This window comes from Calonectris borealis, chromosome 1 (genome assembly GCF_964195595.1).
Source record: "Calonectris borealis chromosome 1, bCalBor7.hap1.2, whole genome shotgun sequence".
Taxonomy (NCBI): Eukaryota; Metazoa; Chordata; class Aves; order Procellariiformes; family Procellariidae; genus Calonectris; species Calonectris borealis.
In genome coordinates, this window is record NC_134312.1 from 92,046,105 (window position 1) to 92,067,216 (window position 21,112).

Genomic DNA, 21,112 nt, shown 5'->3' on the forward strand with positions numbered 1-21,112 from the left:
CTGTAAATGTGTATTACAGGGTGCTTCATGCTGCCTGCTGGATAAGGGATAGCAGACTTACTTCTTCTAGGAATTTGAGTGATAGCATGAGAAATATTGGTCTTTTGCTGGCGACCTCAGTAGAGCAATAAAGGTGGCAAGTCTGCCGTGAAGCTGTTGGCATTGTCGAAAACCTGAAGCTCCTGTTGCAGTTGCCCCAAGGAGAGGAGGTCTCCCCCAGCCCAGCGTGGGCTAAGCGGGGCGACCACCACAGGAATCAGAACCACATCACTCGCTCATGTCTCACAGAAGCTAGGGAAAGGCTGCCGGTGCAGTCCATGACTGTAAGCAGCAATCTGAAGGGACTTCACCTGGGCAGAGAGGCAATGGGGGGCGAACACCCAAGGTCAGTCACGGGTCATTTTGTACGATTCAGGCAGAAAGTTTATTTGCAGCTCACAGTGGCAAGAGCGTGACACTGGAAATCACACACAACGAGCTTTGTGCACCTGGTTAGAAAGTCTCCAGCAGAGGTTTACGTTAGGCTGAGTGTTTCAGCTGACACACGTGCCATGGGACAATCGTTCAGCCTCCTGCCCCCCCCTCTGCTGTGTAGAAGATAAAAGAGTGCAAGGCAGCATTGCTACCCCAAGACAACCATTTACTTGGAGGGAGGTCCTTGGCTGCCCCTTTACAGGTGTTTTTCCCCACTGAAGCAAAGCCAATCAGCCAGGGTTGAGCCCTGCAATCTAGCGATGTGGCTAATTGAAACCACTTGATTTTGAATGCTAAATATTTGTTTGCACACAAGCTGGAGTCCACGCCTTTTTTGGAGAAGCCACGGGGCAACTGATGATTACATGCAAGAATACAGACATCTAATTGTGTCATTTTCATTTGTAAATTGGCACTTTGTCCAGAATCCATGTGAGGTGCCGAGGTCTGCTCTGTTTCCCAGGCAGCTCCTTGGAGCCTCATCAGGAATTTTCCTGGGCCCTTGCTAAGCCAGCTGCTGTATTTCAGAGATGAGTTGCAAGTGATTTCTAAATAGTGGTTGCAAAGCTTCCTGGGATGAATAGATGTGATAAAAATGCTTGATTTCAGCTCTGCTCTTGAGCTGCTGACAGATACAGCACAGCGTTAAGTCAGCAGCCTAGCACAGCTTGGGCAGCCATCGCCGCTCTGTTCATATTTCATTGCACTTGGCACGAAGTTGATACTGAGGGAAAGAACTTGGTGGGACTTCTTAGGTGCTGATATATATGTTCCTATCTCAGAAACTTCTGGAGTCTCCCAGTGAACTACTGAAGCTTTAAATCCCATGAGGAATTTGATACCTTTAGATACACTTGCACGAGGTTGCCCAATTGTCCAAAAAATTTATTCTGTTTTGTACTCACTTTTCCTTAAACGTGCCGAGTGCTTTACTGAATGGTGACCCACATCACCATTTCTACACCCAAGCAGGTTCCCTCACCTGGAACATCCCAGGCCCAGCATTTTGCCGTGTACGTTTCGCAGATGCGTGATGCCGAAGCACAGCTTTCCTCGGTTCAGCCTGGTTTTAGGCAGTGTCTAGACAGCCACACGCCAGCCTTTCCCGGGTCGAGAGCGTCTGCGGTGATGTCTGGTTCTTATTATATAAATACCTAGTACTTCTGCACAGGGAGACCACATCTTGCATCAGGCCTGTATCTTCTACCTCAATAGCTATTTAAGAACAGTAAAAACATACCAGGCCTTTTACTTCACCCTTTCATTTTAACATGCTTTTTACCCAGACAGAGTAAGTAGAAAGTATTTCTTTCCACAGCAATAGGACTTGACTGAGAAGGTCAAGGGAGAATGGAATGAGATTTTGCATAAAAGCATTGAAATCCTACACAAGGGAGAAACTTCTACTCCCGGAGCAAATAATTGCACACAACTACACTTATCTATAAGTGAGAGACTTTATTTGAACCAATTTTTCAAATACAGACATCTGTATTATTCTCACTTCTCGGGAATGTTTTCTGCTCATTTTTGAAGCTTGCAACCTTAGGACAATATTCAGGACATATGTGTACATTAGATCTCTGCAGATGGACACATTCATAATGCACAAGTACAATGAGTGAGAGACTCTTTCCAGATCCTCACACAAGAGCATCGGAAATGGGCCGCTCTAATCGTCAAGTTCTGCTCTTATTAGCTTCCAGACACGTCACAGTTCTTGATACTCTCTAGGCTGTAGCCGCCTTCTTCAGGCCCCGATTTACTACTGTGTTACTTCAGCTGTATGCCAGTGTAACTCCTCAAAATAGGGCTTAGGTGATGCACAGGGATGTGTTTCATTCATTGGGAACAGGCATGAGCAGAAAAACCAAGCTATTGGATGAACGGATCACCTAGGATTTTCTTTTGTGAGAGTAGTCTAGGTCTCAGGCTGGGATTTTTTTTTTTGGAAGTGACCAGTGGTTCTGGGTGTGTAATACATGCATCTTGATGTTCAGAGTATACAGGGGACCTGTGGATTGGGCCCCAGCGAGGTGTCTCTCAAGTTGGGCACTCCAGACGTGAGCCACTGGAGTCACTAGCCTGTTCTGCAAATCTCGACCTTCAACTCTTCTTCCAAGTATTGCTCAACAGAGGAATGTAGTAATAAAGCATTGTAGGTAAGAATGCAGGCTCGCACATGACCTGAGATCAACACCCTGAAAAATGGATAGAGGGTAGCGCTTTCAGGACCACCTAAATGACTCATGATCTTCAGTTTCATTTTGGAAAATGACTGGAGAATTTTAAGCCTGAGACCCCAAATTCACTGCAGAGAGGAGTTTGGACATCCTTCAGCGTCTGGGCCTTAGGAGCTTAAGTCTCTTTGAAAGCCACTGAAATGCGTGCTCTCAAGTGCCCACGTCACTCAGGTTATTCTGAAAACTGTACCCTATATACATATGGGTAGACAAGGGGCAGACTTTCACAGGCACAAGTGGCAGTTAGACATGTAACTCCCATTGATTTTTTTTTCCCCCTCGGGGACCTGGAAATTCCCCCCCCCGAGGAGTTGAATCCTCCTCTCGCATTATTTTCACACCAGATTAACACCACTGGTTCCAGTGGAGCGACTCCTGAGTTACCCCGGTGTGAGCGAGAGGAGAACCAGTCCTGAGGTGCTCTAAATATCCAGTGAAAGTGCTAATGTGGCAATGCAGAAAAGCAGGGAATCTGAGCACAGGCCTGGAAGAGGACCCCACCCACCACCCCCCGCGTCGCTGAGCTGCAGGTGACCACCGAACGGACTTCTTAGCCAAGAGGGGCCACAAAAACATTCATTCAGACCCTTCCCTCCACCTCTGCAAACCATAGCCACTCTGTTTCCTTCCTAAGACACCTATGACAAACACCAGACCTTCCGTACAAAAAGCCTCACGTGCTAGTTTGCCATTCGGAGACTGCAGAAAAAAAGAAATAACTCCTGTGGGAGTTTGGTATGAACTCCCTCTTTCTCTTTTTCCTTCTTTCCTTTCTTTCTAAACCCCTCTCCTCCCGTCATGGCCGTTTCTTTCATTTAGAGTAACATGTTCCCCGAGCGATGGTGTTTATGTAGCCACCATAGGTGAGTTCCTCCCAGCTAAGGCCTCTCACGGGGCTGCGTTAGGGTTTGGGGTTGGAAAACACTGGGTCTGAAGGGATCTCAGCAGGATGCCCTTCCCCTCCCTTTGGAATGTGGCTCACGGTGGAGCTTCTTGGCTGATGCAACTATTGCAAGGGTTGTGGGGTTTTATATGCTATCAATACAGACAGTCTGTGGATGCCACCAGCGTTGCAAAGCAGACCGAGTTCATGCGAATGATCTACTGCATTGACATTGGGAGGTGTCAGGTTGGGATTTTTGATGCTTTTCCAAGGCTTAGTCTAGATGAGGTGAAACGTCAAGAGCTGGCCTACAGCTGGTACGAGCATTCATTATAGATATGGATCACTAGCATATCTTACTACAGAGGCATGGAAAATGTCCCTCTTGGACTCTGAATTTCCACAGCACTGTATGTGAGGTCAGGCACCATATTCCCAGTGTGCGTCATTCTGACATGCCCTTCCCTCTGACATGCCCTTCCCTCTCCATACATAAAGTAACAACCACAGGCACCTCCGGGCAAAGCTATAACCTCTTCAGGGAGAGAGGATTAGATATACACTCCCTGGGGAATTCGTGTTGGTTGTTGCATCAGCAGTAGTAGAAAAGCTCCAACTACTCTGCTGGATACTCTTTGCTCCACTCTGTACTTCTGGGACCTCCTGCCTCTTGTGCTGCTCTCAGCTCACTTGATATCCTGCTAGAAAAATCGTTCCTCAAACACCCCTGTTCTCCTTCCAGTTTCCGTCCCAAGCTACATCCTTTATACTGTTTCCTTTTAGCCTTTTAAAATCTGGCTGAAGAGGCAACTCAAGGAAATCCAAATGCTTTTCTCTGCTCTCTTCCTGTACCCTAAAGACAGCCCAGCTTCCTATACAAATCTTGTGTATTACACATTAAACCACCGCCTGCTCAAGGCAGGGTTTGTCTGTGTGCTCTCTCTCACGCTCTCTTTGCCCTGACTCTCTGGCAGGATCAGGACACGGTACAATAGGAAAGATAGGGGGTGCTTGGTTACAGCTAGTCATTTTAAACTGGAACCAAGGGAGAGGAATTAGTATTTAAATTATTTAGGTTTGCAGTTGGTAACCACATACCCCGTTCTCTTTGTGGGGGAAAAAACCAAAACACAAAACCCAACCCTTTGTTCTCTAAGCAACATGGCAAAGTATGTTCTTACGAACGGTGACAAAACACGCGCGATGCCCCAACCATCAGCCAAGGGGGAGGCAACATGCGAAATACAAAGAGAAAACATCCCTGGGGAGAGAAAAATGTTTCTGTTTTTTGAGGAGGGAGGAAGGCCTATGTCCAGGAAGACATGAGAGGCGGTTTTCTTTTCCTTATAAAGTTAAAAATAGTAATAGTAAAGTGGAGGCAAGATGAAAAGTTTGGGGTCTGAAGTCAGAAGAGCAGGGAGACCACGCAGTCTTTGCAGAAACAGGCAAGACAGTCCTTAAGAAAACTCTTCTAAATGGTCATGACAGGAGATGAGGCTAAACAAAAACCGTGCTCTCTCCTTCCTGCCTCCTCCCAAACACCTCTCCCACAAATCCTGAGAGCTGAACCTCAGTTCTCTCGACTCGGTGCTAGAGACACGGGGCGTCTGCAACGTCCGAGCTGGGCTGGGCACCTCATGTGCTACGAACAGCAAACATACTCTATGCCTCTCCTCCCTACGCCTCAGCCCCCCGTGTCCGTCAGAGCGCTCTCCCTCCCCAAACACCACCCCCCCGCCGCTCCCGCGGCAGAAAGGGACAGGGTGGTGAGACCTGACATACGGTCCAAGCAATGCCTGATGTCCGCGCTACATCTGCTGAATTGAGGTCAGGCTGGAAGGTGTCTCAGGGTTTACCACCCATCATGACATGGGAATATTAGCATATATATCGTTTATGAAGTATGACACAATACCTATCTGTCAGTCAGCCCATCTTTCTACCTATTTAGTCTGTCTAATCTACTTCAGCTAGCTACGTTTCACTATCTCTATCAATCGTCTATTGCTCCATATTATCTAATTTCTTCCTGTCTCTCTCTCATCTTTTTCACTCTAATCTTTCTTACTCTAGCTATACTCCCCTCTCTCTCCCTATCATCGCTCTATCCACTCGAAAATCTTTCCCCCCCTCATCTCTCTAATCCCTGTTTTTAAAAATCTCTGTCCAATCTCTCTCCCACTCTCTCTTTCCCTCTCTTCCAAAAAATCCTCCCCCTCTCTCTCTCTCTCTCTTATTTCTACACAACGCCAGGAAGCGCATGGAAATGAATCCTGACGCGTTTTGATGGCACTTCCAGTGAGCGGTCTACGTTCAAACCGATCATCTCTGAGGAGACACCGTTCATCTTTTCTCCCTGTTTCCAACAAAGAGATGGAGGAGAACAAAGGAGTAGGGCAGGGAGGGCCAGCCAGCCCTCTGAAGGCCGCAGGGCTGCCACTCCAAGCATCAGCCACCAAGGGACGTTGGGGCTGTCAGCAGACCCATCTTTTTTTTTTTTGGTGTTACTGCTGTGAGGCCAATTTAACCATGGCCCTGCAGCATCGTACGGCAATCCTGCAGGGTACGCTGGCTGTCATTGCCAATGCGGCCAGGAAACCGCACAGAAGCTGGTGGTAAAAGCACACGATGATAATCACGGCAGCGAAAGAGCAATAACTGGGCTTTCACGAAAGCCCAGTTATTACTTAATACATTTTTACTGTTTACTCTCGCAGCTCATAAACAGAGCAGCAGCAGACCCCGACAGCCACTCAGCCTCAGGGCCGGGCGTCTGTCAGTCCTCCACCGGGACAGGCTGGGTCTAGCGGGTGGGTGGTTGGCGCGCACCAGAGAACATCCCACACCCCGTGGAAAGCGGTGGTGGAGACTGACGCGGTGGTGCTCTGCCCGCGGCGCCAAGCCTGCACCACGCTTTTAGCCGGGTGCGGGGGAAGGCCATAAACGACAGCTAAAAGCCTTGGCCCTCGCTAGAGCTGGGTGAACCAAGCCGGGTTTCGCCAGGGAGCAGGAACGAGGTATTTCTCAGAGTGCTCGCAACTGGCTCTTACGCTACCAGACCTTGCCCTGCCCACGTGCCTATTTACTCAATGCATTGGCCCAATTTATTTTGCCAAACAGAACATTTCTGGAGGGCCACGCGCACTACGCTACTCAACAACTTCTCCAACCCCAGCCCGGTGGGGTGAGCATCACCCTGCTGCAGGGGAGAGCTCAGGCCCCAGGACCTCTCCCCTCATGGCCCTCGGTGTGGCCCTCGACAGGGGATGGACCTTCAGCATGGACCAAAGCTGGTCCCTCTGCTGGGACCCAGGGCTCATCCCTCCAAGGTCACCATGCTTCTCCAACTCAGGGCCTAGAGTTCTCCTGAGGGCCGCTTATTTTGTTCTTTCCTAAAACTGACTTTGCTACTTTCATTATTTATGTTAGTCGGTGCTAACGCCTCACTCAAAATCCAGGCCTGCTTCCCTCAAAAATCCCCTCAGCAGTGCCAGGGAGTGCGGTCGGTCACTGACCGGTGGCTGAGGAGCACAGTGGGGCCACGCAAGAAGTGGCCCACCAAAGACCGCAGGCCAGCAGGATGTACGGCAGCATAGAAATGCGACACGGTGGTATTAATGATCATTATTCTCATTTATTATAATTATTGTTCAGTTTGAAAAAGGAGCCTGGAGCCAAGCATTACGCTATTGGCACTTTTTTTGTTGTTGTTTTAGTTCTGAAAACAAACTGGGGTTTAATATGATTTTTCATTCATTTGTTTGTTGGGTTTGGTCTTTTTTTCTTTTTCTTTCGTTCATTCCATCACATTGAAAAAGGAAGAAAAGGATTTTTTTTTCCTCTTTTGTTTTAACTCACTCGGTAAGTCTGGACTCCTCGGATGAACGTAACATTGCACACACACACACTTGGAGAAGAGAGAGAGGGGGGAAGAGAGAGAGAGAGCGCGCTTGCGGTGGGCAGACAGACACACGCACGCGCCAGGTCAAAGAACTCTGATACAGTGCAAGAATTTTCCCAAAATGATTGGATCATCATTACCAAAAACTCGCCATAACAACACCAAGAAACAAAGAAATGTTTAAGCCACACTGTTTGACTGGGATTTTTCCTGCTTTTTTTTTTTTTTTCTTTAAATGTTTGCCACACAGAGAGAAAAAGGGTTTAAGTGGGAATGGGAGAGGGACGGACAGGCTCACAGATGCGAGCAGGAAGGGGGGAGATCGAGATTGGGGTGGGAAGGAAGGATAGAGGATAGGGGGAGGGAGGGAGGGGCAACGGGGAGTCATTTCTTAATGTTCAGGCATTTTCTTGGTCCGCCTTGCTCTCTTCTTCTTTCACCTCTTCCTGCTGGGCACTTTCAGTAGGTTTGGTTTCTTCTACAGCATCTAGTGGGGAAAGAGATGGTCCAGGGTTAGTCAGCCATGATCTAGAGCATCCTGCACGTGCACACAGCCATCGCATGATGGACTGCATGGCTTCAGGCTTCTCTCTCCCCAAAGTGACCCAGGTCTCAAAGTCCCTGGCACTTCTGCGGCGTGGAAAGAACGTGCTGGAGTTCAGCCCAGGAGACAAGTGAGACTCTCATGAAACACCTCCAGCCCCGCCAGAAAGCATGTGCAACTGGAAGGAGCTGCCTAGCTGATGTGGCAGGCAACCGTCATTCATTTGATCAGGTGCACCGAGTAGGCTCTTGGCTTACCAGCTAGATCAGACACCTGTATTACCCTTTTACTGAACCCGACGACTGTGCCAACCACTGTTGAATTGTTGCCCCCTAATTAGTCCTACAGATCCTTCCAGCCGAGTCTTAAAGAGGTCACGAAGGGAAAACTCTACACGCACTTGAAGCTTGCAAGACTCAGAGGGAAAAATTTTATAACCTGTAACTCAGACTTCTCTTACACTGAATAGAGATCTAGAGAAATGTCTCTAAGCCTTCAAAAATGGGAGCCTTCAACTAAGAGGTTATCACATCTCTCCAGTTTTCTGGGCTCTCCTTTCGAAGGCAGAGCTGCCCCAGGGGGAAGCAATGAGTGTAACTGGAGGTTGGGTCTGCCTGTCAATCAGACACCTTGTTCTGGCACACCACTCACATGAGAACTTAAAATGAATGCTAGGAGCAATCCCACAACAATGAACTAGACAGGGGATCAGAACAGAGGGGAAGGCAGAGGCAGCCGGGAGGGACAAGGTAAATGAAAGGAGTGATCTTACTACTGGGTTCATCCAGCCCGAGACACCATGCCCCTCTCATTGCAGCAGGACAAATTTAATTGTCTCCGAGTTCCTGCTGACCAGCTCTCATCATCTTTGTATCAGGGTACACTAACATGTTCCTGGGCCTCTTTCAGAAGCCCGCTAAGGCCTATGCACCGTATGGATTGCTTTTTACAGGTGAAGGTGATGGTTCACCCAGGGCTGCAGGGCTGTAAGGTAGAATAATGCACAAGGGTCTTAGTGCACTGTAGCTGCTGGTCTGCTCCATCCCCATCTCTCCCCATTCCTCACTGACTCCCCCTCCTACTCCCCATACACACAGACCATAGAGAGGCCAAGCAAGCAGCATCACTCCAGATTTGGGATAAAGAACAGGGAAAAGAAACAAGTGCTGAAGGGCTGGGTAGTGTGGGACAGACCACAAGATTGGTATGTCACATACCTCAATGCTGGCACTCAACATACTTCCGTAGCATCACTGCATCTCTGGTGGTCATTCGCAGTGGACTGTGGGGTCCCTTTGAACCAGACAGTTTCTGGCTTCTCTGATGGGCTATCAGATCATGTTACACCAGCAAATAAAATGGGCCAGGGACTGCTCTCTGGCCCTGAGGCCAGCTGGCACCACACAGCTCATGTGCATATGGCTAAACTCTCTTACAGAGAGAGTGGCTGTGTCTGGGAGCTGTCTGGGGCAAAGCTAGTTGGCATATTCAAAAATCACACCATGGCCCATGCTCTAAGCTTAGCAATACAGATGTTCACATGCCAATGCTTAGTTTGTGAGGATTAGCATCCTCACACCCATGTTTAGCATTAGTGAGAATGCTAATTGGGATGTGAACCTTTCCTTACTGATACCATTTATGCTTTTTGGCCTGGTCCATTCGATGCCATCAGATGGCAGACTTGTATTGGCAGACACTGGCAGTAGGTGCTGCATTCTCGCTTCCCTCTCCACCTCAGCTATTTAGTCTCTCTTTTAAATTCCTTCCTATCCACCATTCCCATATGGATCACCTTTAAGCTGTGTGCAACTTCCCATCCTGAATCATCTTAGAGGTCTTTTCCAACCTTAATGATTCTATGATTCTATGATCTTCATTAAAGGCTCTGCTTCTGGACCTTCAAATACTTTTTGTCTTAGTAAACTCTGACTGTTGATTTCCAAAAGGAAAAAGTCTGTAGGAACAACCCCATGTCCCAGTACCGTGGCCTGAGCCCCTGCACCTGCAAACCCCTTGTCAGCAAAAACATCTTCTGTGGACTTTCTTTCCCTTGCTACTGAACAGCTGAACAGAGTGTTACTCAAGGGCTCCTTCTATATATGGTACAGCCACAGCCATGAACCAAAGACAAAATAGGCTACTGATTAAAATAGGATGCAAGTATTGTTGGAAGGCAAAGCAGGCCAACTTGCCCTAGTTCTGTTAATTTTCCTGAATGACTTGATCACACCCCACTAGGGAGGGAGGGGGGTCCTTTTAATACTGCTTTTCTCCAAGGCATTCATAGCAGGACACACGTTGAATTATGGAGTTGAGAGTAGAATCCCAATGCACCCGCCATCTACCTCTAAATTTGAGCCAAAAGACCATCGTTAGCCAGCAGCAAAGCATGCTTTGCTATAAGGCTCTGATACATCCCAGTAAGGCAGAATTTCTGTTTCTTCCGCACGTAAGTGCAAGATGAATGAAAGAGCAACAAAGGATAGGCAATATGGCTTCAGGAACACAAGCCCTGGCACTATATTTCATTATGTTTAAAACTTTCTACTGAAAATATGCACAGATTTTAGCTGGCAGTCCCCACAGCCTCCTCAGGACAGCACAACACAAGGGCCTGTAATGCAGCAAGCACAGGGATAGACATGGGGAGGTCCTGCATACCTGCTGTCATACTGCATGCCTTGGCCAAGACATACAAACCGCAAAGTCGCACAGATGCCCCCGTCACATCAGCAGCTGAAAGTGGGGTCCAGCTCCTACAGCGGTAGGCTCTTGACAATTGTCCTAGCGCGATGGGCAGGAAATCTGGTTGCACTCAAAGTGGGGGAGCTGGCAACCTCGGTGACGTGGGGTAGCTCACAATGTTTCCCATGCCATTCTTGCTGTTAGGATAAGCAGGCAGGTTGAATCACAATTTTCTGCCATGTTTTGTTCCCTGTTGGCTCACCACAGTGGCAAATCTAATTGCCAGGGAGTACTGGCTGGCAGAGGAATTGCGTGCGGTGCCTCGCTGCCCCCGTTGCCCTTCTCCGAAGAGCAGTTAGCCATAGGCAGATGACTCTCTGCTGAAGCAGCCCAGAGACTGCACTGATTTCTGCCATGGCTGAAATAGCCTGGACTGACTCCGAGGTCATGGAGCAGCAGAAAGGATTTAAAGTCACTTCATCATATATTCAGGTCAACAGAGAGGAATCATACAAACCAAATGCTGGACACATGGCAAACTAGAGCAAATTTTCATGACTGTGGATGTCCCAAGTATAAACAAGAGGTCTACCTTTTTGAACAGGAATTCAGCCAGCCACTCTTCGTCTTTTTTCTTGCATGGTGTTGAAGCAATAAGGGGAAATACCCTATGCACTGCTACACCCTGCTAAGCATGTCTTATTTCCTAGCAGCTTTAGTAGCATTTCATTCATCTTTGGGATGAGGGAAAAGAAGCAACCTGGTGTTACTATACAATAATGAACTTTAGCAAGAAGTAGTATCACAACGGATAAAAAAATTCAGCACAAAAAATAAAGTTCAAGCTGTGGCACTGCTAAACCACAGCAGTGAAAAGAAGAGGATTCTCTCTGGGATAGAAGCAAGCAATGGGAGCAACTCAGCATAACCCTACTGACATCAGGGCCAGTTAATAGGAGTTTCTGATTCACAAGGAGAGGTGAGACAGTTTATCTGACTCACCCTTCACCAGTTTGTTTGATGCAGGCTATTTCTGCAGTATGTTCTCTGGGGTTTTCTCCAGCCTAGTTTTCAGTGTCCCAGCAAAGGAAGGCAAGGTATCCCTGGGGAGATTAGTAGATAGCTATCCTGGGGATTCCATACCTCAGAATGGATATTTTTTACATTGCTTTTTACCCACTACTAGTCTTGATTTCCCACTTCCTTGTACTCTGGGCTGTCGCCCCTGTTGGTTTGTAGTAGACAAATACAGTTATACAGACAGAACTGCACAGCCTCGGCATTTTACATTCACTTTGCACTTTGTTGGAATAGGTGTAAAAGGTGACAAAAAAGCAGGTGAGAATTCAGGGCATTTAGGCAAAATGTTCTGTCCCCTGCTTGAGGAAAAAAGCATTTCATGCTGGGTGGCCAAATTTCCACCTGTCTAAAGCTGCCTCCCATCTGAACATGCCAGCACTGTGAGATCTCCTCCTGCAAGATCAGAGTCCCCTTGCAAGGGAGAGAACAAGCAGGAGGCAGTGAGTTATTTCTTAAGATGGACCTGGACTAGGGCAGCACCGAGATGCACGTGAAGAGATCATGAAATGGGAAAGATGAAGTGGTGTGGAGAAGAATTCTGCAATCGGGAGTTTTGGATAGGACTTTGGCAATGCTACAAAACCATAAACAAAAAAGGGGGAGATGTGGAGAAGAATTAAGAGGTGGCCTAATGAGTACCAGCTGATTCAAGAACAGAAACAGGTGAAGGGAATTGTGAGCAGACATGTGGTCGTTGCCGGAAGGAAGATATAAGAGAGGCAACGGAGAGAGACAGAGGGGAGAGGTGTAATGAATGGAGAGAGATGGGAGGGCTGCCCTGTTATGATAAAGGCTGTGCATGTATGCTGCAACAAAGTGGGAGTGGATGGACATCTCACCTAACTCCAGACATCCACACAGAGACATCTCCAGCTGATCTTCTCACCCTCTGCTCCCTTTCTAATTAGTGGAAATAAACATGACATTTCTAGGACTCTATTAACCTGACTTATTTAGATGCCTACTTTAGGACAAGAGGAGTTGCAGCCTGGGAACACCTAGACCTTTAGCAAGCCAAGGTGGAGACATCACATTTGTTCCAGAGCATTCCAGCCACAGAGCAAAAAGAAGGGCCCAAACTCACAAAATGAGAACATAACCTGTGCATGTGTGGAGGAAACAGAACAGGAGGGGAGGCTGAGCTGTAATATGAAGCAAAAGAAGCTTGAGGAGGGGCAAAAAATAAAATCTGTCCTGAAGGATAAAGCAGGAATGGCTAGGTCAAAAAGCTAAAAAACCAAACCAAACCAAAACAAGACCAACAACAAAAACCACCTAGTTTGTGCTTGTAATCATCACCCTCACAGTTGTTTTAATGCACATCAGTCATCACTTGCACTGTTCCTGGTTATTCCAACCCTGTGGTCCTCCCCAGACACAGCTTTGAGATTTTAGTTTGTTTTGCAGCTTTGCCTTTTGTTTCAATTTTTTTAAATCTATGCTGCAGTCCAAATCATCCTATAGCATGGCATGATTTTGCCACAGAGACAGGCACCTGTGAGCTAAGCTGCCACCAAGCTCACTTCAATCTAGCACCCTGGACGGGGCAGCCAAGTTGAGAAACCTTTTGGGCAGCCTGAGACAAACCGTAAGCTGCGACCGCAGAATTGCTTAAGCGATAGAGCTGCGTGGTGGGAGAGGCTGAAGTGCATTTGCTTCCCAGCTGAAGGGCCTGTGTCAGAGACATGCTTCATACCTACAGCTCCAACTGGTACCTGCTAGGATACTGCCTTGCCCACCGAAGAGAAACAATATGGAAATGAACTACAGATCCTTGCTGAAATAGGGTCTTAGAGAGCTCCTGCCCCTCAGCACTCCATTTATTTCCTGGAAAGGGTGAGAGTCATGTGTGTGAGCCCTGCTGGGGAGCAAACACCTCGAACATATGCAGCTCTGGTTGCTGCAAAGCTGAAGCAGGCACGCAAGCAGCAGTTTTGCTGGATGGTGGTACTTCCAGCTGCCTTTGCCTATGCTGTGCTCTAATGGCTGAGCGTGCAGGCTCCTCTCCAAGTCTCTCCACTGCCCTACATTCGTGAAATTAGGTTGAGTGGATTTCCGGGTAAAACACTGTCTCTTGGGACCCGCCCAGCTCCTGTCTGACTTGCCAAGATTAATTAAATCAGAGCAGACATCAGCTTATGACCACAGTAGCAGCAACCTCTCTGCTGATCATTTCTTTTGTGGCTGGTGGCTTGGGTTTTGTTTTCCTTTTTGTCTCTGTTCCACTGCAGATCTTTAAATTACCACAGCTGATGCCAAGAGAAGAAAAATTGCACAAACACTCTGGGATTCTACTACAGATGCAGGGATTTTGCTTTTGCTGCGTTCCCACTGTTTGCATAATTATTGCCGATATTGATTGTGCAGCTAGAACTCTCCCATGCCTTCGTGCTAAAGTATTGACAAGATCTGCTCAGCCCCTGCTCTTTCCCTAGCATTTTTCATGCTCGCTCCTTTCTCGCTCTGTCCTCTGCCAACTACAGCTTGGTCAGAGATGGAACTGAAAAACTGTGCCTCGTCTGGTCTCCTTTCTGCTCCCAAATATTAATCTGGGTTTTGCTACCCTGTTATAAGCAGACCTCATCTGCCCCAGTGATGACTCTGTTTAGAGACATTTTTTGGAGAGTAAGGAGCACTGGAAGGCCCCATTTAAAATCCGTGACCTGAGTCTCTCCTAGTTTTAATGACATTTGGATCCAGATTTGGATCCAGGCTTCACAGCTTGATTCATCTGTCCCAATCCATCTGTCCTTCTAGCCAGCCAGAAGCCGATTCCAGGCAGACAATGGTAGGTCTGAGGCTGCTGAAACAAGATGCAGTTCAGGTTCAGAGCTGTTGCTTATACAGTTCTCTTCCCAATCCAAGTTAGCCCATTGCAGTCAGCCCTACGATGCGTCATATGCAGTGCTAAAATCCTACGCCCTCCCCACTCGTTGCTTCTGAAAACTGGCAGACTTACGCTGGCCCAGCAAAATGCTGAGAAACGAAGGAATTGGGTATTTCAGGTGAGTGGCTGTGTCTTGTCCAGGGGACTGACTTGCATGATTTCTCCCAAACCCCTGGTGAATCCCTCACTCGCTACAGATGGACCCAGGGTATCACCTGGTTCCTGTGAGCCCTGGGGGGTCCTGGTGGGCACATGGCACCTGGGAGATCTGCATCCCCTTGGCAAACCCTGCAACAAGGTGGTGGGGAGAGATGTCCCCACTGCAAGCAGCAGGCAGGAGGTCCAGGGACTGTTAAGGTTAAAACAAAAAGGTGAATAAGGCCACAATACATGGTAGTTTGGGTCTCCTATTCCTGCACCACCTCATCTTTGTTTCAGCGCCATGTATGCCAACCTCAGTTGCTCTAGCAGAGAGAAAAAAAACAACTTCTGCCAGTCCCATGGCTGATGACTTTGCTCCAAGCTTGGACAGCTGCCTCTTTTTCTGCTAAATCCTCAGAGGACAGCCAGCCCCAGTTCTGTCACCCCAGCTGCCTTTGCGCTTTGTCAGGCTGAAGAGCCAGTGGCTTAGGGATTTCCTCTCCCTCTCCCCCCACCCCGCGCCTTTCTTTCCCCAGCACCACCACGGAAATCCCACCCTGCATCGGCATCCGTGTGTGCAGTAGATGGAAAGGGAGGGAGTGGTGGGAGAGATGCTCAGGGTGTGCGGCGGTGGGGAGGGGGTGCCGAGGGGAGTCAGGCTCGCAGCTCCATTGCAAAGCATCTTTCACAGTGTCTAGACACCAGCTGCCGGGTTGCCATGGAAACTCCCCAACTTTGGCTGACAGGAGGGAGCAGCGAGGTCTCCAGAGAAATGGGAGTGGTGGAGGAAGAGGACGGAGAGAGAAAAGGGAGGATGTTCCTCGTGAATGTGAGGTGTTAACCCTGTTACAGCTATATTTGCAAATATTTTTGCTTCCTGGAGAACGGGAAAGAAGTGTCTCTCCTTTCTTCCACTGCCATTTTCTTCCCACACCCAAGGACGCAGCCAGACCTGAAGGCTGAGACAAATGACACGCCTACTGCTGGCTGGTCATTTATTCTTGCCTATGACCAGCACTTTTGGCCCAAACTTCCTGTGTACAGTACCTATAACTGGGCAATTGCAATCCAGCTAAGGTTGGAAGAAGCCTATCAGAGTGATTAGGTTTTCAGACAGTGAGATCTCCTTTAACAATGCCTCTCTCTTGGCCACCATCACTGCTACAAGCAAATGCAGCTCCAGGGAGGATAGGGTGCTCCCACCTGGCAGCAGTGTGATCTGTCACCGTGCTTCTGTGGGGGTGCTTTGTCGCACCAGAAAGTGGTGGGCAAGTGGGAGGCTGTGTAGTACAGTGGCCGAAGGGGAAGTAAAAGAGCCCTTTTCGGATGAGGGTGCCTTGGAGGCAGATGTTTTGCACTGGTATTGAGTGGCCTCCTGCCAAACAGCGTCAAAGGTGCTGACCTCGACAGACTCCTACCAAGGCTCCGCGGTCTTTACAGCCAGGGAGCCTGAAATGGAGAAATGGGAAGGGACTTGCACAGGGTCTCCCCAGCCATCAGCTGGGGTCAGAGCTGGTCTAATTCCCCATCAGTTGCTCAGCTGCCCTGCTGGAGCAGAAAGGCTCCCTTCAGGGGGGTTTCCAAGCTACCAGCCTCTCCATCTCCCCAAAAAGGGTGAGCCAGATGCCTCTGCAGACACTCAGACCACAGTTCTTCATTATCCACTGCTTGACTTTCCAGCAAGGTAGTGTTCTGGTCTTCTTAGATACAGTATCCAGATTGTACTAGATATATAAGATACAACAGGATATAATATCCAGATCATACATTTATGATGAACCGAGACCTTTGTGAACGTCAAGAGCTGTCTCAATTGTGACCTTCCCAAATTGCTACAGGCAGCCAGCAATGTAAGTATTTATCTGGTGTTCGTCACCACAACAATGGCCTAACTCATAATCATGGAGGTATTTTATCCTTGTGGCATCCCAATGGAGAAAGCAAAGGCTTTTAGCTGCATTTTAGAGTGAGCAAAGTATGAAGAACTGGGCTGCGGTCACACAAAAGCCTGTGGTGTACCCAGGAGGCTGAGTCGCCTTGACTCTTCATTCCAGCATCTCAACCAGCCACTCTGCACACAGCAGCACTTTCATAGGTGTGATGCCTGTGATTTCTGAAATTCCAGAGAGTCCTAATTTCAGGCCAAAACTGGAGGTGCAGCAATCTCAGCCCCCTCCAACCACCACAGGAAGGCAGGTAGAAGAAAGGCATTCATTACTTCACCTGAGGAAAACCTAAGAAGAAATAACCCACAAGTTGTTCTTTTCTCCTCCCCTGCCCCTGTTGATTTCACATAGGTCCTGCAGACCAGAAAGGCTACTCTTTTTAATTCCTTAAATTCCTTGTGTTTTGAACAGCTTGAATAGAGGTTTTTGCTTGCTTCCAGATGTGGAATGTAAACAGTTGGCAGCTGCTCTTGGCATACGCGTTGGAAAACAGGATGTCCCCATCCCATGCAACAGTATTCTTTTGTGTCACCCCATCTTTTCCTCCTAACTTGCTGGGTTAAATTCTGGAGGATGGTTTAGAAACAGAGGGCATGTGAGGGGACAGAAGAACAAGGTCTTGATAAGACATATCCATTTATTGTTTAGCCTCTCTAGGGTCTCTGCCCTGTGAGATCATAGGGGAGAAATCAGAGGAAAGATAAGAAGGAATAGAAATACCCTGAGTAGATCACGGTCAAGTGATCAAAATGCAGCCTTATTGAAGCGACTGGTAGTGATTCCTGTACAGCCAGGACATTTCTAGCAAAGTAATTAATTCAGGGAGTGAAGCTTACAGCACTTTGGGGATGGAGGTTTGGGTTTGGAGAGGCCTGGCAGATGCACAGAGACTAGCACAGCAAGTGACAGAAGTTTGATAGACAGATCAGTCCCTCGGAGGTCTGCCCATCTTACAGCTCCGCTGAACAGCCTGGCAATTGTGGTAGGATCAGTAGGGGGATAAAAATGAACCCAAAACCGTGGCAGACTGCTGGCTTTCATGCACTGCTGATCCTGAAATAAAGAGGGTTAAGGAGAAGAAGGAAATGTGCAGAGTGCTAGAGCCTTCGCGTTCTCCATCTACAGCTCCCATCTCATCACAGGACCGTCTGTGAGGCTGCTCTCCTCCCCTGCCCCAGCAAAGCTGGCCAGGGAAAAGAGGCCAGAAGAGGAAACATTCCAGAATTGCAGCAAAAAAGTCTAGAAATTCCTTCAGTGCATCCAGAATTAATGCACTGCTCCTCCCCTCGTACTCCTCCCCCTTCAGCTGTCGGTGGCAGGAAGAACAAATTGCTGCAGCCCTTACTACAAACCATGCTCCTGCTTCCCTTCCCCCATCCCAAAAGACATGTGCCATTCATAAGCTTCCTGACTGCTGGTCTCCATTATTAAAGCCTAGAAGGCTGATAAATTGGGGATTCATGGAGCCTGCAAGCCTCCAACAACCAGATTGCCATGGAAACCAGAGGCAGCCTCCATCTCCAGCAGAAATGATATTGATCTAGCTGAAGGCAGGGAATTACAATCAAGGAGAGGATATAAAATGTCTCTTTTTCTTCCCTTTGCCATCGTCCCATTTTGTGTTTAAATGAAGGAGAAATTTCATTTAGAGATCATTAGTTTGTTTCTGTCCATCATCATACACCAAGGCTCTGCAAATTGGATGCTAAAATGAATTAAGTGCCTGTTGTCAGGCCTTCCACAGCTATCTTGTTGATAACTGCCCCCAGCAGCTGCAACATCAACACCACCAGCTCTTTGCATCAAGGGTATTATTAATATTTCCCATATGCATGGCTGGTGTGCACACATGTAGGATCCCAATGTGTTTTGTGCAGAATGGGCACTGAAACACAGACCCTGCTCTCTAGGAGGCAGTTCAGGCTTAATGCTGTACCCACTGAAGCTCCTAGGAGCCTTTGCTTTTCGTTTCAACAGGAGAAGGTCATCACACACGTTATGACAGCCCAGACATAGGAAAAGGCATTTTGAACTATGAGCATGTGTGGGGAAATCCCCACTTCGAGACAACGCAGAGTGGCATTGCTGGTGCAGAGCAACCCTCCCCTCTGCCCAAAATCTCCTGTCTGGGACTGCTTAATCACAGCCTTCCAGGGATGGAAAAATCAGGAGTCACAGCACCCGTCCTGCAAAACTGGGTGGGCAGCTGAACACTTTACCCAGCTCACACTGCAAAGACCAGATCCTCCTTGGTCTGTCGCCTCATCCCTTGGGTGCCCATGAGAAAGCCTGAGGATTGGGAGGTGAAAAGCCACAGCTTGACTTGAGGTGGAAGGTCAGACGGCATAGTTGCCTCTTCCGCCCCAAGAAATCGCTGTGACCAGAGGGGTGGTGATGCTTGCCCAGTAAGTGCTCAGCCCTAGAGGAAAGGAGGGCGTAGGGCAGCCCTGCGCCTGGTGCTGGCCGTTTTCAGAGAGCCGAGCTGCTCAGGAAGGAAGGAGGGAGCTGCCTGGAAAACCCTTCACGAGCGCTCTTGTTGCCAGCAGCAGTCTTCCCTGTGAAGGTGGCAGCAGCTAGCATCAGTAATTCTGATTTTAATTCAAATTTGGTTTGTTTCTTTTTTTTTTTTTTTTTAAAACCCAACCTTCTCCCAGTTCAGGAGGGACTTTCCAGCCTCTGAACTTTCTGAGCACTACACAAGCGAACCGGTGCAGCTGTCCCACAGTAGCCATCTCAGTTTAATTGGCTTTTCACAATAACAATTCAATCAGGCGGATAATGAATTCAGCCTTGACATGAGGGCACCCAGCGGGGCAGCTGTAAATGCTTGGGAGACCTCGTAGGGGCACAGCGAGGCAGCCCCATGCCTTGTGCACAACCGGCCGTGCCATGGTGGCACAAGGCCAGGCTGCATCACCTAACACCCTGGAGCAGCAGGTATGTCGAGGTTGTCAGTGGCAAAGTCAAAGCTCCTCAGTACTGTCCACTATGGTGGAAAAAAGTACCCTTATGGGGTGCTAACACAGTCCTTTTTGCTGAGCTAGCCTACAATGACAAGCCTTCTCTCCCTCATCAAAGGACATTTCAGCACTGCTGTGGCTGTCCCCTTGCTAACACAAGGTGGCCCTGCCTCGGCTGTGGGGCCAAGCAGTAGCCGCTCCTCCACTATCATCTCATGCATAACCAAAGTCTAGCTATGAAGCTCAGCTCTGCACACGTCCACAGAGGCTGTGAGTTACCAGAGCACCCACTTGCAGAGTTTCTAAGTTTTTGGACAAGGTGAAGCAGCCCATACTTTTGGCTTGGGCACCATCATTTTGACAACGGCTGTCACAGAAGAGGACCTTATCTGAGGTGTGAACCCACCAGACCTGAGCTGCTCTGAAATTGCTCTGAAATTGCACTGAGGCATAGGAAGTGGCACCCCACCGTTTTGTTCTCATGTTGTCTCCCCTGGTCCTCCAGCTGATTTTATTTTCTGTAAAGGTCCTTGGCTCGGGTCTTGCCTGCTGGTCACAGAGCAATACCATGAGATATCCACATGAATGAACACGTCTCTCTTACTCTTCTTCTCCTGCTGGAGCTGTTCCACTTCCATAAATCATTAAATATTCATTGGGCCAGAGGAAAACATTGACTCCGTAGACTGGTGATGAGGGCGCTCATCTGGAATGGGGGAGACTAAACTCCACATCCTGGCTCCAGCAAACAATAAATAATTTATACAAAGTGGAACAGCTCCAGCAGGAGGGATCAGGGGAAACTTCACCCAGCAGCCCAATGGCTTGCTTGCAAACCTCACCGGATTTCAGCTTCCTAGAGTAAGGCATGGGCCCCTCCTGCCTTCTGTCCCATTCAGGGAGTACCTGGCCTCACACGCTAGCTACTCTAAAAGCAGACAAAGGTTTCTCTTACTACTTTAATCTACAAATCCCATCATTCCTGGTACTGGTACATTATGTTTGGTTTTGACATATTAAAGGGTTCTTTAATGAAAAAAAGAGTTTCACAGAAAAATTCCAGCCCAGCAGGACTCAGAAGGCCTGCATGGAGGTGGTTTGAACTGCAATTAGCTTGACTCCTCTGTTTGGTAGAAACACGTGTATGTGTTTTGCTAGAAATGAGGACAAGAAGTAGTTGCATGCTACATCAGTTAGGAACAGCTGGAATTTTCTCCTTGTTCCCTGATGTAAAAATGAGTGACTCCATCCATCTTTCTCACAGCTTCATGGCTTCAGCCATGAAGGAGGTTTCTAGCTTGAGGCACAAAGAAACATTTTCTTTCTCATTTTGTGTCTCTTTATGGAGTGTAGTGAACAGTGCTG

The 21,112-nt window shown here is 48.2% G+C and overlaps 1 protein-coding gene across 1 annotated transcript in view; it reads right to left on the reverse strand.

Moving 5' to 3' along the window:
- Positions 1-2,424: 2,424 nt before the first annotated feature.
- Positions 2,425-21,112, reverse strand: part of GAP43 (growth associated protein 43) — a 61,491-nt gene continuing 42,803 nt past the window's right edge. The window contains exon 3 of the mRNA XM_075170796.1: positions 2,425-7,988. Within this exon, the coding sequence (XP_075026897.1) occupies positions 7,900-7,988 (89 nt within the window). The 3' untranslated portion in view covers positions 2,425-7,899. The remainder of the gene's footprint in view (positions 7,989-21,112) is intronic.